General features: G+C 37.1%; 1 protein-coding gene across 4 annotated transcripts; it reads left to right on the forward strand.

Moving 5' to 3' along the window:
- The first annotated feature begins 229 nt into the window (after nt 1-229).
- LOC103696217 lies at nt 230-16,367 on the forward strand. Of its 4 annotated transcripts, none has more exons than XM_039116841.1 (8): nt 231-458; nt 853-1,298; nt 2,374-2,758; nt 3,560-5,019; nt 5,197-5,310; nt 7,160-7,271; nt 14,613-14,731; nt 15,952-16,367. In XM_039116841.1, exons 1-7 carry the CDS (start codon nt 422-424, stop codon nt 14,711-14,713), a joined length of 2,655 nt encoding a protein of 884 aa, XP_038972769.1. In that variant the 5' UTR covers nt 231-421; the 3' UTR covers nt 14,714-14,731; nt 15,952-16,367. The 4 variants fall into 4 exon arrangements, with proteins under 4 accessions (XP_038972771.1, XP_038972769.1, XP_038972770.1 ...); XM_039116842.1 differs by having other exon boundaries at nt 234-458; nt 7,160-7,311; XM_026800802.2 differs by lacking the exon at nt 231-458 and adding an exon at nt 516-739.
- Nucleotides 16,368-16,690: the final 323 nt, after the last annotated feature.

A 16,690-nucleotide genomic window follows, 5' to 3' on the forward strand; every position in this document is an offset into this window, starting at 1 on the left:
CATGGACATCAAATCTTTTAATTCCTCGGCTTCAAGTCTTTAATCTATCTAGATACATAATTCCAATTGCAAATATAGCCAATACATGATTTTATTCTTCTTCCTAACTAGAGTTGATCGTAAGCCGGATTTTGGGCCTAAATTATATTAATTTTAATCAGGCTTAAAATTTGATATTTGCTATGCTCAAACTTGGCCATGATCAGCTCTATTCTCAAGCCACGTGTCCCTCTTTAGATTAATTCATACCTGATGCACGACTTATAAAGCATCCACAACGTCCATAGTCCTGTAGCACCCTGCTTCAACATTCGTGTGATGGCAGGGTCCAGAATCTGCTGCATGCCAAACAGGCAGCACGGGCGGTACAGAAGGCAAGAACGCAAAACCGAAGAGAAAACTGGGTAGAAGAATCCAGAACATGACACGTGTCATTATTTCATCGGTGAATTTCCGAGGTTCGTGGCTTTACCCCCGAAGCTGTAGCCCAACCCTTATTTCCTCGCCGGCTCCTGTCGCTCCTCGCCTCTGTTAGACGCCCGAGTCTCGACCCGGTTCCAATAAATAAAACGGAAAAAAAATAAAAAGATTCCTCTCTACCCTCTGCTATTTTTGCCCCCCTTTCTCTCTCTCCTCGCCTGCTCCCAAACTTCCCCCTACTCTCACCGACATCTCAACAATAAGCCCTCGCCCCGTCTCATAACCCGCTCTAAAGCTCCGTCAATTACCCGCCAAATAGGTATTTAAACCCCCTCTCCCCTCCCCGCCCTCTCTCTCGACTCCCCCCTCTCCCCCTTGGTAGGGTTTCCTCTCTCCCCCTCTCATGCCTTCCGATCTCTCTCGTTCTCGCAGGTCCCCTCCTCCTCCTCGTCCGCCCGGTCCCCCCGGATCGGACACCCGACGGGGCCCCGCCGCCGGATATGGGAGACGAGGGCAGGACGATAGCCGCCGGCCCCCCCGAGGCCCAGGTCGCGGCGCTGGCGACCAAGAAGCGCGCGAGGGACGGCGCCGACGCCGGGGACTTGAAGAGGGTCGCGGAGATTGTGATGGTGTTGACGGCGATGGGGCAGATGAGGGGCGGCCGGGAGCCGACGGCCGCCGAGAAGGCTCTGGTGGCGGAGGCGCGGGAGAAGCTCGCCGGGATGTGCGAGGCCGTGAAGCCCAAGGATCTGTTCTCCAGGGAGGCGGTTAGGGTTGTGGTCGAGGATCTTGGGCTCAATCGGTCCAAGGATCCCATGCTGGGGTTCCGGCCTCCCAAGATGTCCATCGCCGAGAAGGTCTTGCTCACCAAAAGGAAGGTCTGCCCTGGGGAACCAATTATTTCTCGGCTAATATTGGTGTTATTTTCTCTCTTTTTATCGCTTATGGTTTTCTCGATTACATAGATCTATGGTAATTTTGTTGAGCCTTTTTGTGTGCATGTTTATGGGTTCTGTTGAAGCTGCATTAATTTTCTTTGAGGGCCTTTTGTTACCCCATCCCTCTAATCTTGTAATACTGTGAAAAGATCTCGGGTAGTGTTACTATGCTTGTGGAGTTGTCACTTAATTTAGTGGCTACAACACGACCAGTAGTCCGATAAATGGAAACTAAGTGGTTTTTTGAGACAAATTGTTTCCTTTTCTATGCAACAATAATCAGTATCCCTGTCTTCTTTTTTTCTCTCCTACCTTAGTGGTGCCTGCTTTTTTGGAAACATACATCAGCCTCGAAAACGCATCCTTATTCAAATATCTGATGATAGCACAATGGCAAGTTGTATTCACTTATTTTTAGCATCGATGTGATTATTTTCTATAATCGAAGGGAGTTGTGGTGTTCTGAACAAGGTTTGCTGTACCATTCGGTACCGAATCAGTGTGCAATATTTTTACCATACCAACACTCGGTATGCCTCGCCGTTTCGTATTGTACCATACTGACACCGTAATAGAATAGTACCGGTATGAGGTCCGGTACTGAGCCGGCGAATGTTGGTTCTGAACTTGTTATCTCGTATTTATTGTAACTTTGGACGAGTTTTGCAAAATGTTTCCAAAGTGATAACAGGGAATGATGTTGTGAACTATGTGGGAAATGCATTTGCGGCATGGTAAAACTATAGGGAAACTGCTAGTAGTTTCCTGGCTGTTTTTGTGGTGTTTTTAATTTTTTTCCCTATTTGGGGGAAAAATGCTAAATACATCTGTTTTTCAAACAGTTTTCTTGGTGAAGGCATAGTTGCATTCTAAACATGATTTTAGTGACTCTGGTTCAATCCCTCTAGTGGAGTATCAATGTTGTTGTCATGAAATGCTTAAATTTCATCGTATTTTCTTACATGGCAAAACACATCTAATGGTCTACCTCATGCATCTGGTTTTATTTCTTTAGATGGAGGAATCCAAGGAAGCTGCCATACATTCATCTTTTTCTTCATCTCAGCATCTTCCAGTTAGCTTTGGTGCAAACTTTGAACCCCACGGAACCTTGTTACATGGAGCTTCTAGGTTCCTACCCGATAAACCAAGTCAAATGGTGCTGTCTGCTGGAGGCTTTCAGAGTACTTCAACTGTAACACATGTTCCTGCGCTAGCTTCTTCTGCCTCTTCAAAGCAGCCGCAAATCAATGAAACACTTGCTGCTGTTACTCCTGTAAAATCAGCATCCAATCCACACCAGGGAGGTTCTCCTTCATTAACACTGCCTCGTACAGAACCTGGACACCTCCGGTTGGATGGACGACTTGATGGGCCAACTTATCAAACACTAGTTCGAGGTACATTCTTGCAGTCTTCTCATTTCATTTCCTTTTTTGTTTGTTGTCCAAATGTGGTTTAGAATTGAATTGTGCTTATGATGCATATACTCTTGTTCTTTTTCTTTCTTTTTTTTATTGAAGTTCTTTTTCTTCTTATGTTATGTTTTGATGCATAACTGATAAAAGTAGCCATTTATTTGTCTTATTTGAAAAGACAATTAAGAGTGCTATACATTTTACTAATGTCTGAAGTTCCCAATGTTTACAAGATGATTAAATTCTTAAAACAATCAATATGAAGAGAATATTTATTTTGAGAGATCATGTTAGCAAGCATCAACACATATATCTAGACTATTGCCTGACTTGTGATTCTTAAACTATTGCAGTCAGAAGGCTTGCTTTTGCAGGTATTTGCTTTGTAAATCATGACAACTTCTAGGCCAGAAGGTTAGCATGATTTGAACATTTTAAGATAGGCATTCCTGTTTGCCTTTTATATAGTGTGGATGCTTTCTGTGCTATGTAACGATTCTGTTGGAGTCTTTGAGGTTGCTTGTCTACTTGTGGGGCTGATGCTGGATGCATCATGAAGTTCTTCATACCATGTACTGAAACACATTTCTGAAAAATAATAGGTTAATCACCTTTAGCACTAATTAGTTCATTGCCATTTTCTGAGATACGATGAAATTTGGCATTAAACATAAATTTCTCCTTTTCATTTTCAAATTTTGGACAATCTTGGTTTCTATTGCTCAGAAGGATTCGTTTTATTTATGCTGATAGATTGATTGACTTTACATTTTCTTTTTGCAGCTACTTCTGCTGATTATATGCCATATAAAACCCCAGCAACTTCTATGCAATCGACATCTGCTGCTGTAACAAAGGTTGGCCAGGCAAATAAGTTGCCCAATCATGCTTTGGTAAAGTCTGAGGGTATTCATGAAGTTAATGCTGTTCAAAATTCACAAGCTATAAGAAATCAGGAAATAAGTTCTGCAATTCAAGCTGGACAAGGAAATTTTCTCATTGGACATCAGCCTCCACCAGGCCTCACGTTTGTTCATGCACCTTCTCCTTTGACCAACGATAATGACATTGTTAAAAATGTGCAGAGGATATTGCAGCAAAAGGTTTCTGATCATCCTAGCTGGACGCCACCATCAACTGAGTACATGAGCAAACCTCTAGTTTGCCAAGTATGCAAGATTACCATCACTGATGTGGAAAGTTTGCTTGTCTGTGATGCTTGTGAGAAAGGAACCCACTTAAAATGCCTTCAGTCTTATGGTAACAAAGGCATTCCTAAGGCCGAGTGGCACTGCCCAAAATGCTTGTTATCAAGCAACGGCAAACCTTTGCCACCTAAATATGGCCGGGTTACAAGGACTGTTGGTCCATCGAAGGCAGCTTCAAATGCAGGTGGTACTCATGCTTCCTTAGAGAAGAAAACGGAAAACCCAGACTTGAAGGTTATTCAACAGAAAATAATAGCCAATGGAAATTCTGGTGCTCCGGATCTTGCCCATGCTTCGAATATGGGAGGCAGCCATGTTGAGTCAGCTCCAGCTTCAATGATGAAGGTTGCAGAAGTGCAGTCTAATTCGCCTGCTGCTGAGATGAAAAAAGAGGATGTGATGTCTACAGGGGCCTCCACCAACACCTTAAAGGAAAATACTGGAGTGGTTTGTATCACCTCTGGCACAAAAAATGAAAGTATTGATAAACACAATGACAGAAATGGATCATCTTCATGTGACATGAAAGCAACCTCTGGGTCTGTGTTGCAGCCAAAGACGGCACTAGAGAGTTCCTGTTCTGAGCATCCCTGTGGCACTGTTATTGACAACAACAATCAGTCTCAAGTGTCTGGTGGTTCACAAGTTAGCAACGGAGTAGAGTTGCCAAGCAGTGCTGAGGCTTCTACGATTCAATGGAAGGAAATCAGCAAGCCTTTTGACAATGAGCTTAAAGAACCATTCAGTAAAAAGGAAACATCTGAAAACAAGGCTGGTAGTAACACTAGGTTGGATGATGGAGATAATTTTCAGGCAACTTCAAATGGAACGTTGGATTATGGGGATGAAGCTAGAGATTGTGGTAGGTCTTTGCTACCAGACTTGCATACTGTAGATTGGGTTGGTGATATTCTCCAAGTTGTAGACGAGAAGACATATTACCAGTCCTGTCGCATTAATGGTATTCAGTACAAGCTTCAAGATCAAGTTTTAATTGCTTCCACCTGTCAGAAGTTTGCTCCTTCAAAGCTCCAGGCAAGTCTTTACTCAGATAGTCAGATCGTACATAATTGTTCACCTTTATGCAAATATTGCCATACTTGTTTCCTCTTTCTCTGTTACATAGTAAAAAAAGTTCCTTCTTCATATTATCTTTGTGAATTCTGATGTTACTTTTGTATGCTGAGTTATCATTTTTCTTCTGTGTTATAGTCTTTGTGGGAGGATAATAACTCTAGGTCAAAGTGGGCTACTGTAGATTTGTATTACTTCCCCAATGATCTTGCAGAGATTGTAAGCCAACCATCTACCACTGAAAACAGTGAGGTGAGCCATCAGTTATTGTTAACTTGATCATAACATTTTTTAGATTCTGCTGAACTATTGAGCAATTTTTACTATTGATGGTTTGAGGCGTCAGTAATCATAATCCCTTTCAGCTGTCTCTGGAAGTAGATTTTTCTGCCACCTTGATCCAAAGGTCTCCTTTGTCTTGTCTAATGACCTTGTTATTTTTTTGATCTGGCTTGTTTGAACTTATTCGATAAGAATTCTGATCCTATATTGCTGTTAAGAACCTGGAATTGGCTTCTGAATGGACCAAATTGCAGGATCTATACCTAGAATTGGATGAGTTATTGGATACTTCAGTACCATTTTTTCAGGCCTAAAATTTTAAGAATATGTCCTGTTGTTGAAACTTGTAAAAGTTGCAATGAAGAATTCATATATCTTTTGGTTACTATCTTTTTACATCGAATACCTGATTGCTTTTTCAAAAAAAACTGGAATTAGTCTAGTTGACATCTTAAATAAAATTAGTTAGGCTTTCCTACAATTGTACTGACATAAGCTTGAAATGAGAATATGTTATGAGATTTTCTAATGCTTATCTAATGTAGTAAAATGTTGATAGAGGCTATATTCATCCACCAGTTATATCTTTCAATTTTGTATTGTGCTTTTAACAGATAGCTTTCAGGAAAATCTGCATACACAGATGAAGACTGGTATAAGTTCTATTAGAGTCGCAGCTCAGTAGTTATTTTAAAGCTTCTTGCTTCTGTAACATCCATATTAAATGTCAGTCCTTCTATTGCACTGTTTTAATTTTAAACTTTGGGCAAGTTAAGTAAACTAACTAGTCATGGTATTATGTCTTTTATTTTATCAAAATCTGAAAAAATAGCATATTATTACAAATTGCATATGATGAAAGTAATCCTTGAACCATCTTTACCTTCACCCAGATTTAGTGCTCTACCCTCATTATTCCAGCTTCCCTGAGTAAGCTAGAATGTAAAGATCATTGGTTACTCTGATAAATAGTCACAAATTTGGCATTCAAGAATTACAGAGGTAAGTAATAAACTGTCTAATTCATGAATAGTATGGAAATTAATCAAAATTTGGAAAGATTAGAAATGATTAAAAGGCTCATTAATCCAAGGTTGGAATTATGCACAATTGGGATATATTATGGACCAATGAACTTGTTTATGAGCATTGGACGAGGAACAATTAAAAAAAATAATGTTATTGGCTATTTTTCTGTGAGTATAACTTGTTAGTATTTCATCAACAAGCAATATTTAGCTTGCGAAAAGTATATTTGCTGACTTTATAATTTATTGAATAGCTTATGATTAACCCAATTGTTTAGCAATAACTCGAGGAATATCTTGCAACTAATAGGTTATGCATAGTTCAAGCTTACGGAGAGATTGGTATGACTGCAATTTTGATTTTATTTCCTTGTTTAAAAATGTTATCCTCGGAAATAATTATCATTGTAATCAGGCATGATAATCTAGCATCAGGCCCCATATGCCATCCCCCTTTATGTTTTAGCATCATCAAAGTTCCAGATATCTGGTAGCTACTATAAAAGTGTCAAAACCTTCTTTCCTTGCTAGAAAAGCTTCTTCAGATGGTAAAAGTGATGTGTACCTCTATTATCTTACCGGGACTTCTGAAAGAACAATTTGTTGTAGATCTGATCTCTATCTTTCTATACTTTTCAGAGTCTTTTGATATATTTTTCAGTTTTACTTGTTGGGCATAAATTGGATTTTCATTTTTTTTTTTTTTTTGTGCACGCGTGCTTGTGGGCTGGTGTTAGAGGGCGGCGTTTATACTCCATGCTCTTACTATTGATATGAATTTCTGGTTGCAGGTGTATGCTTCAAATAATAAGAAAACCATAATGGCTGGCTCAATATATGGTCCATGTGAAGTTTTAGACACTGACAGGTTTAGGGAAGAAAGTGATAGGAGATCACAAATAGGTGATTCTAAAAGTGGTTTACATCCAATTTTTGTGTGCAAGTATGTCTTTTCAATCCATATCTTGATATCTTTTGTAAGTAATATGGTGCATTTGCTCTTTTGGAAGAAGTAATTTAATTTTATAAATTGCTGCCTACATAGGTAAATGATAGTAGTAGTCGTGTTTTACATATCAATGTAACCATACGTTACTTAGGCCAGGTTTTTTTGGAGTCTGGCTTGAACATGAATGTCCTGACCTTGATCTGCATGACTCTGCATAAATGAATTTGTCGGGATGTATCTTGCATAGTTTAAAAAATTCTACATGTTGGCTGTATCTCATCAATGCCAATGAACTTAAACCAAATGTACCCAGCAAGGAACCAAATGTCAAAATAATTGACATTTTGAGATTGTATGTGAAGGCATGTTTGTTGATCCTAGAGTATCATTTCTATGGTCTATATATGGAAATTGCAACGTTGATGGATGAAAATTTCAGTCTGGCAGCTAGTGGGAAATTACAGTTTTAAGTAGCTGATGCAGAATTAGATAATAGTGATTATGTTTCTCAGTACCATTTTGTAGATGATTACTTGTTCCTTGTTGTCTATATCTTATAGTATATTAAAGCTCATACTTATAAAAGAAGTCGCTATCCAACTTATTGCCTATCGATTATGGAGCAGTGTTACCCGGACGCTTCAAATTTCAGGTTTTTTTTTAACCTGTCAGACACTTGGACGCTTAGGATACATCAGGACATTCCTTGACACTTCATACCACCAAATTATGATGCTACCATCATGACGTGTATACTTTTCTGGCACTTTTATGGGAACATTTTCAATTCTAAAATAGTAATTAGCATCCATTTAGAGTATCATTTCTATTTTCTATTTATGGAAATTGTGATGCCGATGAATAAAAAATTCAGTCTGGCAGCTAGTGGAAATTACAGCTTTAAGTATCTGATGCAGAAATAGACAATAGTGATTATTCTTCTCGGTACTTTTGAACCATTTGTAGACAATTACTTGTTTCCTTTGTAGGCTGTAGCCTATAGTATGTTAAAGCCCATACTTAAAAGAAGTTGCAATCCAACTTATTGCCTATAGATTGTGGGGCAGTGTTACTTGGACACTTCAAATTTCAGGTTTTTTTGACCTGTGAGACACTTGGACGCTTAGGACACCTCATGACATTCCTTGACACTTCATAGTTCATACCATCAAATTATGATGCCATCATCATGACGTGTATATTTTCTAGCACTTTTATGTGAACATTTTCAATTCTAAAATAATAATTAGCATCCATTTCACCAAACCCTTATGAACTTAAGGAGCATAGATAAGCTTATTGTTCATTACATCTTTACAGTTGCATATATAAGATACAAACGTGCCCCGGTGTTAAAAGATTCCTAGGTCGGTTTCTTCTTGACACTTGGACACTTGACACCCGTGTCAGGTGTCCAGGTAACATAATCTATGGTATATGATAGATGACTTATTCTGAAACCAATTTTTGGATGATTTTTGTAGTAATTTGATTTTAAATGGAAGAATCTTTAGCATTTAGTTTGGATTAATTTTTAATTCTTGGATTTAATAATAAATTATTTTCTTCCATAGTTGTTGTTCCAGGCATTTGGTATGAGGCTTATAAATGCTTTTGAGTTGTCTTGATGAGATATCATACTGGATTTGTAGGTTGGACCAAGGTAACATTGAGGGTGCAAGTAAAAAGAATTGGGTCTTAGTCAAACCTGATGTAGACATAACCTGACTTATCTTCAGGTCATCTGTTTCGACTGACATCAAACCCAATTGTTTGACAGGTGTTGGTGCACTTTAGAAGTTGGATTGGGCAACTCTACCCTAATTTTTAATATGATGACGTAGATATTCATTGGAATTTCTCAGATTTCCCACTAACTTGGAGTTGAAGCCTCAGTTTCGGACTTTACTTTACTTTGAGGACTGGTTGAATCTAAATTAGGTCAATCTTGGTTAATCAATGTCAGTGCACCTGCACTTGCATTCATTAAGGCTTGGAAGTTTTTTATTGTGAGATAAGTTTTTCTTTTCTCCTACTTATCAGTCTATTAGAGGTTAAGAATTTGTTTAAATGAATCAATTCTAAGATTAGGTTCATGTCATTTTGGATTCAAGCCATTATGGTATATATAACATATACAAGTGGATTTTCAATTTAGATGTTCTATCATTGTTGTTACATCAGGACATTTGGAGTGTCAATCCTGCTAGGAGGGTGATATGTGTTTGTTCAACTTTGGACAATAATGGGAAAAAGGTTAGTTTTGAAAAACCTAAGAATAACTTAAAAAGAATTTTGAAACAAATGATAACTTCTATTGCTCAGTTTATTTGGATAAAATTTGTCATATATTGGTTGGTGTATGGTTGGCCATGACTGTAAACTTAGATATACTAGAGAAGATGCTAGCCTTTGGGTTGTCATGTTGTCTATGCTTGATGTATTATGAACATATGGGTTGACGTGCGCATATCTATGTGGAGGCGAATAGGTTATCAGCACAGTAGCAGGGTGCATATCTCTGTTCTTGGATGCACATCATTTCATTGTACATTGATACATGCTGGTACATAGTAGTTTGGGCTGGTACTCTAGTTTCCCATTTTAAACATGTAATCTACCGTCCTAAATAGAAACTTTTCAACTTTAGATGGTATGGAACTCTTCCTTTATTTTTTTTTCTCTTTTTGTTAAATGGCATTTGAGGACTTGATCCCATGATCATGATAAAAGATTGTCATTATACTTCACAACAAGAGTTCAAACACCATCTAGATTATATCATGAACTAGTTATTGGCATGTACCATGCACAGGGAGCTAAAGTATGGATATTGGGATGGCCATGCTTCTTTTTTACGAGGCTATTCGTGTGTTTTTTTTCATGTCTCCTTTCCCAATATGTGTGGACTTTTAAGAGGAACCTGAAGAGTTGGGATATGGTTCCACTTCCCTACCTTTTTGATAGAAAATGGATTCTAGATGATTCGACTTTGGGATCCCTCTTAGTTGGAATAGGGCTCGCGATAAAAAGAGTCTGACTAAAATTAAGTAAGAGAAGAGGGACATGCAAAAAAAAAATGGTTGGCTTCAATCTTCGGAGTTGGGCTTAATGTGGCCTGAGTCTTGTTTTCTTTATAATATAGTAGATTAAAAACTTTATTTATGTTGTTAATCTGCAAAATAGTTGTGTAATGTTAATTTGTATATTAAGTGAATTAAATTGTTCATGAACAGCTTAGGCCCAGGCCAGTTAATTAGGAAACAAACAAGTCCAGAATTTATTTTAAGGAACAACTCATAAACGAGCCAAGCCCGAACACCCCCAGCTAGCAAAAATAAGTAGAAGCTTGGACTTGGCTTGACAACGAACTTGTTATAACTTGTTTATTTGGAAATTAGCCAATCTTTAACATCTATAGTTGGGCTCTGCTCAAGATCGAATGTCCCTGCCATTTAAGAATCCAAGCCTGGGCAACCTGAAGTTCGTCTCAGTTTGTTTGAGGCCATAAATGCCCATGTAACCTGCAATCGACACAAATATCTATGTGATTCACGATCTCAGATTTCTTTACATTAGTTAGACTATGTTTATTTGTTTATAATATCTACATGCTAATACAAAGCAATCAATATAGGTATGTCCAATGAAACTGAGAAAAAGGGTGTATTTGGGTGCCATCTGAGAATCCTTTTACAAACTTATGTATCTTCCGTGCCAATGTGTACCGAGTGTTGGCACAAGATACTTCACTCCTTTATTAAACATCAATGATCTTATTTCTTAAAATAAAAAAAAGGGAAAAGAAGTTGAAGATTGGCTAACATCAACACCATATCATCTAATTCGTCAAATTGTGTTTATCACCTTATAATTGTAGAACATGAGATTTGAGCATGGGACATTAAAAAAAAAAATCATGATGGTGAGATTTGAACATGGAATATATACTCATGATGAAGGTGTTTTGGGAGCAAGATCAGTCCATGTCAGGAATTGTGATATCTTTTACCTTCCTTTTTCTCATTTTACATGCAAGGCAAGAAATCTGTTGAGAGTTTATTCTGTATATGGTCTCATGTTGATACTTGTTGAAGAGTTGATCTTTCTTCCATTGGAATTGTCATAATTGCGAAAAGTAGAAACATTTTATATATAAATGTTGGGAAGTGGAATTTCAATTAAATGATAGACTCGAGAATAATTAAGAAGCTTTGGAATAAATCATTAAATAATAGATTTTTTTAACCTAGTTTGACGATGTTTCATTAACAAAATTATAAGTAACCACATTTAAGTCATACACAAACAAAAGTAGCAAGAAATTAGCTTCAAAATATCATATGGAGGAGTCATGTAAGCAACAAGAATGTTGAAACCTTTGAAGCCAGTTCAAAAATAGAAACTAATTTTTGAAGCTAGCTCGGATCTGGCATGAATGATTCTAGCATTTAAGGTTTTTTTTGAAGGACTAATCACATGCTTGCACAATGCATGTGATTCTTATGATTTATAAGAAGTTGTTAGGCATGGAGTTACAACAAAATCTGTTCTATATTTTAGTTAAGAGTTAAGACCTTACCTTACATGAAAGAAATAATGTTTGTAATTTATTACGTATAAAATGTATCTTTCATTTATTTAGCGTCCTCATAGAATAAATTATAGTAGTTAAGGAAATATGTATTCTTGTACTATGCAAGTACCTTTTCTGGTAAGCTACTATTCAAGATTCTTAAGGTTTTTTTTTCTCAAAACCAAATCCATGTACATTAATGTATATGATTGGAGCTTGATAAGGTTTAGAGAAAAAAATTAAGAGAATTACTTAGTTTGTAGGAGATTTTTTTCCTCTCGGGTATATTACTAGTATGATATAGGAAGGAGAGAACTCTGCATATGTAATGCAAAATCATGAAGGAAAGGGATTATGTGTTCGTTAATTGCCTATCCATCATTCACCGATGCCTTGATATTCTAGTTAAGAGTTAAGACCTTACCTTACAGGAAAGAATTAATGTTTGTAATTATTACATATAAAATGTATCTTTCATTTATTTAGCGTCCTCATAGAATAAATGATAGTAGCTAAGGAAATATGTATTCTTGTATCATGCAAGTACCTTTTCTGGTAAGCTACTATTCAAGTTTCTTAAGTTTTTTTTTTCTCAAAACCAAAATCCATGTACATTAATGTATATCATTGGAGCTTGATAAGGTTTAGAGAAAAAATTAAGAGAATTACTTAGTTTGTAGGAGATTTTTTTCCTCTCGGGTATATTACTAGTATGATATAGGAAGGAGAGAGAAACTCTGCGTATATAATGCAAAATCATGAATGAAAGGGATTATGTGTTCGTTAATTGCCTATCCATCATTGACCGATGCCTTGATATTCTAGTTAAGAGTTAAGACCTTACATTACATGAAAGAAATAATGTTTGTAATTATTACATATAAATTGTATCTTTCATTTATTTAGCGTCCTCAAAGAATAAATGATAGTAGTTAAGGAAATATGTATTCTTGTATCATGCAAGTCCCTTTTCTGGTAAGCTATTATTCAAGTTTCTTAACATTTTTTTTTTTCTCAAAACCAAAAATCCATGTACATTAATGTATGTGATTGGAGCTTGATAAGGTTTAGAGAAAAAATTAAGAGAATTACTTAGTTTGTAGGAGATTTTATCCTCTCGGGTATATTACTAGTATGATATAGGAAGGAGAGAAAAACTCTGCATATATAATGCAAAATCATGAATGAAAGGGATTATGTGTTCGTTAATTGCCTATCCATCATTTACCGATGCTTTGATATTTTTGCATATAAATATCCACTCACCAGCATGAGTTTTACGGCTTCATAAATGCTAGTGGCTGACCAGGCATATGAGTATTGTGCTCACTTGTGCACCTAAGAGCTCTTATTTAATCTAAGAGGGTCTGGAGATCAGTCATGTTGTACATGCTGAATGCTTTATTTTAAGAGGGTCTAGAGAATTCTTGCTCTAGCAGGATGCAGTGCACAACATTTTTTGAAATTTGTGTTTGATTGATGATGCAAATACTGCTGTTGGTGGGTCCGCGTGGAAGTGATCATTTTTCGGACACGAAACTAAAGTTCAAATATAGTGATCTGTTTCTTGGATCCGTTCTCTCCCCATCCTTTTGAGGAATGAAAACCAAAATTTGACTGCACACAGAGAGAGATAATTATACATTCATTCAGGAGTTTCTCATATCTAATGTTAGTAAAACTAAAGCAAGAGATTGTCATGCAAAAGTTTAGGAATCAAAAGAAGATATGGTGAGAGGAGGAGAGATTTTTCAGAAATATGATAGCATAAAGGATAATGATGTAGGGTACACATGAGAAGTGGTTTTTCTCACTTGTTACTAGTGCACACTTAGGAAATTTAATTGTTAATTGACGCTGTACTATATTTAATTATAATTTTAGTGGAGTGAGGTAACAGTAGACCCAAGAACAAATTGCTATATTTGATCAGAATTCTGAGGGTAATAAGGGATAAAGAAAGTAGGTCCCAGAGAGAGTAGGAAAGAATTGATGCTCTCGTGCTTAGGTTTCTTACAAATCTAGGGGATTACAATATAAAGGAGGGTAATAAAGCTTAAGATGTTTTTGGATGGCTTTTTCAAATATGAAGGAGAATGAAAGAAATTTAGTGGTAGCAGTATTATTCTAAAGAGATAAAAAATGTATCATCTAGTTTGTGATTGGCTAATTAATTATTAATGAGTCAAAAACATAAGAGATGCAAGAGAGGGAAGGGAAGATATGATTCTGCAGCAGCACATGCTGAGTTGGAGATCGGAGTGAGAAAAGTCACGATGTCTCTATATTTAACAAAATATGCAATAGGTGCTCTTATAAAGTTTGGTAAATAAAAGTAATGGCAATTTGGGAAGAAAATTTGACAATTGAAATCTTTTCAAAAGTCCAAAACTGTCATTTTAGTCACCCTCGATATAGTTTATGGCAAAATTTGATTGAAGAACTATATTTGGATATAAAAAGTATATTAACAATTAATGGATGAGATTATTGTATATAAACAAAATGGATTGTCAACAAAGTGAAATTTACAAGCTTGTTGGCAATTGCCAATCTTAATTCATGCTATTTTCACATTCTAATGATAAATTATGTAATTTATTACAAAATGGATTATAAATTCCATTGGTTTGATCGTGTTTCCGTAGTTTCGTTTGTATTTATTTATTTTCATTGTCTTCTTTGCCCTCTCTGATTTCTAAGAAATCTGATTTTGCAGATGGATGTATGATGAATCAAATGGCAGCTTTCAGCCTGTCACCAATTAATGTAATCACATTATCTAATCTGTGCATTTATTCTCAGCTATTTTTTCCCTAGGACAGATCCTAAAATCAGGTATGTTTTTTCTGATGGTTTTTGTTTCTTTTGACAGATTTAACTTCCACTATCAGTAGAAATATGATACCATAGTTTAGAAGACATCATAAATTTCTTGTCTGTAGGTTCCTTCCCACGCACAAAGGATTTGCTTGTTAAACTAATCCTCCTGATCAACAATTTAACTCATGTAGCAGTAGGAGCTCAATCATTAATAGTGTTACAGGGTTCTGACTAAGGTTTGCTGAAACGTACCGAACCGGTTGGTTCGAGCATACTGAACCCATCTGGTCGGTTACCGGCACGATTCATTCCATTGATTCAAATAGAAGCCCATGTGTTCGAGATCCAAGGGAGGGAGAGAGAGAGCGAGAGGGGGGGAGAGAGAGGAAGGGAATGAGAGAGAGGGAGAGGGAGGGGGGAAGGGAGAGAGAGCTCGAGCCTTGAAGCATGAAGTCCATTTTGATGTCTGTTAGAAAAAGTGAGATGGAGCGCAGTCCATTTTGATCTTGATTCGATGTGAGCTTTGGAGCGCGCTCTCTCTCTCTCCATCTCGCTCCACCTCCCTCTCCTTCCCTCCATTCTTCCCTCCCCATCTCTCTTCCTCTCTCCCCCCTCCCTCTCCCCCTCCCTCTCCGGCTCTCCTTGTGTTCGTACGCCCCAAAATGGCATGGTGCAGACTTGTTCGATGCCGAACTGGTGGCTGGCCTGTACACCCTCCAGTATCGGTTCAGTGGACCTTAGTCCTGACTGTTTGGTCCAAGATCGCAGTATAGTAGACATTTTTATTGGTCCACTAGTTAATATTGTTGGTGATATCATATGTTTATAAATGATTTGACTAGTGGGTCAGAACTGCTTACCGCTGCTACTATTTGCTTAGAAGTTGAAATCATTCACAATGTGGTGGTTACAAATTTATGGAGGATGTTGGGCTATTGTGGTGACCTTAGATGATAGTGAGCACTAGCAAAATTATGCTATGGCACCTACTCTTGAACCTGCTATCAGATAGATCATCTAAAGGCACAAATTTTTTTTTTTCAAATATCTAATTTTATATTTTTAATAAGTATTTTTGCGGTCAGCATATGCAGTAATAGAACTATGCTTGCCAGAGTTCTGCATTTTGTTTGTGTAACATATCATAGTTATCTGGTGTATTGTGTTAGTTTTGTTATTCTTTGCGAGTAGCAGACTTCATGCTTTAACCAATATTATTCTTCTTTTTCTAACAGGTATCAAAATGGACTGCTCTATGGAAGTTGACAGTGCATACCCTGTTGTATACTATGTAGTTCTCTTTTCCTTTTTGAGGGAAAATTATGTAGTTCTTTTTCAAGTTTAGGTCCTTTGCTGATCCCCTGTGTTACTTTGATCTTAACTGCTTGAACTAGCATAATTGGTATGATTACCTGCAATATATCCAAATGAAAAATTAGAGAGTACTGCATCAAAATTTCAATTGTTGCAAAAGAAGTGAAGGCTAAAAAGCAAAGATGTCCTAGCATGGAACTAGCTTAGCCCCTAAATATTTTAGTTTAAATGTGATCCACTTTGGTGAAAAGGAGGAGAAAGATGTGGTTACTGACTCTCATGATAAGCTGTATTTGAAAATTTGAATTGCATTAGTAACTGGTCTGAAATTTGGCAACTTGAGTCTGTTGTAACCCTAGTATGCATCTCCTGAGATATGTTGCTGATGCATGCACAAAGATATTAGCAAGGAACAATTCTATTTTACAGAAGGTGGTGCATGCAGGTATGGTCCATCCACGGATACTCCTCTGTTGTATGGAACTTGGATGATGGATTGAGGTTCAGTATGTTGAGATTTTCAAAGGAACCTACAACCATACACTGCAGTGGCAGCCAGATTCATATCAGTGATCTTTGTTGGAATGATCCTGCTAATGTTTAAATTTGATGTTGTCCTGCTGGTAGTTTGGTGAGTTCATGCATGTCTTGATGAAAATT

This window comes from Phoenix dactylifera, unplaced genomic scaffold, assembly GCF_009389715.1.
Source record: "Phoenix dactylifera cultivar Barhee BC4 unplaced genomic scaffold, palm_55x_up_171113_PBpolish2nd_filt_p 000143F, whole genome shotgun sequence".
NCBI classification, from domain to species: domain Eukaryota; kingdom Viridiplantae; phylum Streptophyta; class Magnoliopsida; order Arecales; family Arecaceae; genus Phoenix; species Phoenix dactylifera.

What these genes read in the sequence shown, in the direction of transcription:
- LOC103696217 (XM_039116841.1), top strand. Translation starts at nt 422, where the DNA reads ATGACACGTGTCATTATTTCATCGGTGAATTTCCGAG. An exon ending in TTCATCGGTGAATTTCCGAG is followed by an intron (nt 459 to 852) that starts GTTCGTGGCTTT and finishes TCGTTCTCGCAG; the next exon opens with GTCCCCTCCTCCTCCTCGTC. An exon ending in TTGCTCCTTCAAAGCTCCAG is followed by an intron (nt 5,020 to 5,196) that starts GCAAGTCTTTAC and finishes TCTGTGTTATAG; the next exon opens with TCTTTGTGGGAGGATAATAA.